We start from the raw sequence: 2,063 nt of genomic DNA on the forward strand, positions 1-2,063 counted from the left end.
CAGTATTTTGGTTAAATACCGTACTATATTTGCTTTCCAGCATTAGACTACACTTTAAAAATGTTATGTTTTTAATACAACATACAAACACTGGCAAACAACGAGAGTAAAATAATCCTAACAAACAATTTTATCCATCTGAATTGCCTAACCTCTTAACCAAAAAGAGATCAAAATTAGAAGATGTATTTTTAAACTTCTAATTAAAAGTCTTCATCGAACCTGTGTAAAGTAAACCTTTTACTGAATTCACTGTAAGAAACAGACACAAGCTGACAAAGAAACCTAACGATTTTTTATACCCATTTTAATTTCTCCAGTTGAAAACATTAACCAAACAAAGTGGATCCTGTATTTCAAATACTCAATGCTACAATGCTTCTTCAATAATAGACTACAACTAATTCTTACAAAATTCTGAAATACTTACTCTTGATGTGTTGTGCAAATTTTAGTAAGCCGCTCAAAATCTTCACCATTAAATCTTTTTTCTGAATTCCTTAGAGACGGAACTGTATGTGGTTGTACAGCTTTCCATTTTGTTTCTAAATTTAAAGTATTTGTTAGTCACTGGCTCTTATAAAACATATTTAGGAAGAAAAAAATAGTTAACTGGTACTGTTGATAAAGATTAGATGCAAAATTATCTTCTCAAAAAATCACAAAGTTAACACAGTTAGAAATAGCTAAGTGATTACTTTTTATTATAAGTAAATATCATCCCAGAGACTAAGTTAGCCAGTATGGTGTGCAGTGTGATCAGAAGAAATGCAAATAGTTGTGTTTGTTCTTTTCCTGGCATTTATAGGAAGAACAAAATACAAAGAAAAATTTTTCTCACAATGTAATAAACTTGTGGCAAAAATGCTACATTCTTTGCAACATTAACTGGACTGTGGAAACTTCTATTTTCTGCCCTACAAAACCAGGTCAAATATGTTAACTTTCTAAATAGAAATCTGTTATATTACTGATAATTCCTTATTCGATGTTAGTCTGTACTCACCCCACTGTTCTTGAATAGCAGAAAGATTTGCAAGCAATTGTTCATGATACAACCGTTCGAGCTGAATGAATTTCATTGCTTTCTCATCTGAATAGAAAATTTGAGGAAAATAGAAATCCAGACTATTCACAGTAAACCCCATATTTGAAAAGGAATGTCCTATAGAAGTTGAGAAATTTGCAGCTGACCAGAAAATTAGAGAACTCATTATTTTTAAATTTAAACACATCTAAAGTCATGTTTCTTGGTTTTGAAGCAGGTAAATTTTATCATAACATACTACGCAGTAGCTACTTGGGTTTCATACTATCAGCAAACAGCAGAAACCAAAAAAGGGTTTTAATGCTCAAGGAATGCCTGCTTGCTAATATATTTCTAACAGAGTTGATCAAAAGTAACTTAATTGGAAATAGGACCTGCATGGAATCCTGGAGTCTATATGTTTTCCTTTTTTATTTCTCTCCTTAAATTATTTTTTGTCCTCTAGTGAAGTATTTGTTTCTGGTTTCAACTCATCTTGACCCTTTACTTCTTTACCACTGAATGCTTTTTCTAAGACCAAAGGATCACATGCCTAAACTATGACAAAGCAAAAAATTCTATGGATCTTTTGTAAAAAATTTAATTAACTTGCCCCAGTGATTTTCATAATTATCATGTCATTTCACTTTTTTGTAGATCTTCTGGTGAACTTTTGCCTCCTCATCTGTATTTTACTTGTTTTTTACATCTTATATGGTTAAGAAACATTGCCCAAATTCTGACCTTCCCTTGGGCAATGTTCTAAATGTTGACCCAGAAAGAAGGGACAGAAAAACTCACTGTTAAGCTTTTCGTCCTCCCTATGGTCACTCAGAGGTTAAGGGGATAAGCATTTACCGTCCTGAACCCTGGTGAAGAAGCTGCAATGATTCCTTTTTCCTCTGCCCACGACTTAAAGTACAGCAGTGTTTCCCAAACTTTATTGAACATAAAAAAACCTGAAAAACTTGTTAAAATCCAGATTCATGGGTCTGATCCTGAGAAGTTCTGATTCTGAGGCCCATGAACTTGCATT

General features: G+C 32.8%; 1 protein-coding gene across 1 annotated transcript in view; it reads right to left on the reverse strand.

Annotated features, from left to right (window-relative positions):
* The window catches only part of CNST (consortin, connexin sorting protein), a gene marked incomplete at its 5' end in the record, with an annotated part of 40,240 nt that overhangs the window by 28,170 nt on the left and 10,007 nt on the right, over positions 1–2,063 (reverse strand). Inside the window, 2 exons of the mRNA XM_008580823.1 lie at positions 431–545; positions 1,007–1,093. Coding sequence (XP_008579045.1) covers positions 431–545; positions 1,007–1,093 — 202 coding nt within the window. The remainder of the gene's footprint in view (positions 1–430; positions 546–1,006; positions 1,094–2,063) is intronic.

The sequence above is a fragment of the Galeopterus variegatus genome, unplaced genomic scaffold (genome assembly GCF_000696425.1).
Source record: "Galeopterus variegatus unplaced genomic scaffold, G_variegatus-3.0.2 Scaffold2167, whole genome shotgun sequence".
NCBI lineage: Eukaryota > Metazoa > Chordata > Mammalia > Dermoptera > Cynocephalidae > Galeopterus > Galeopterus variegatus.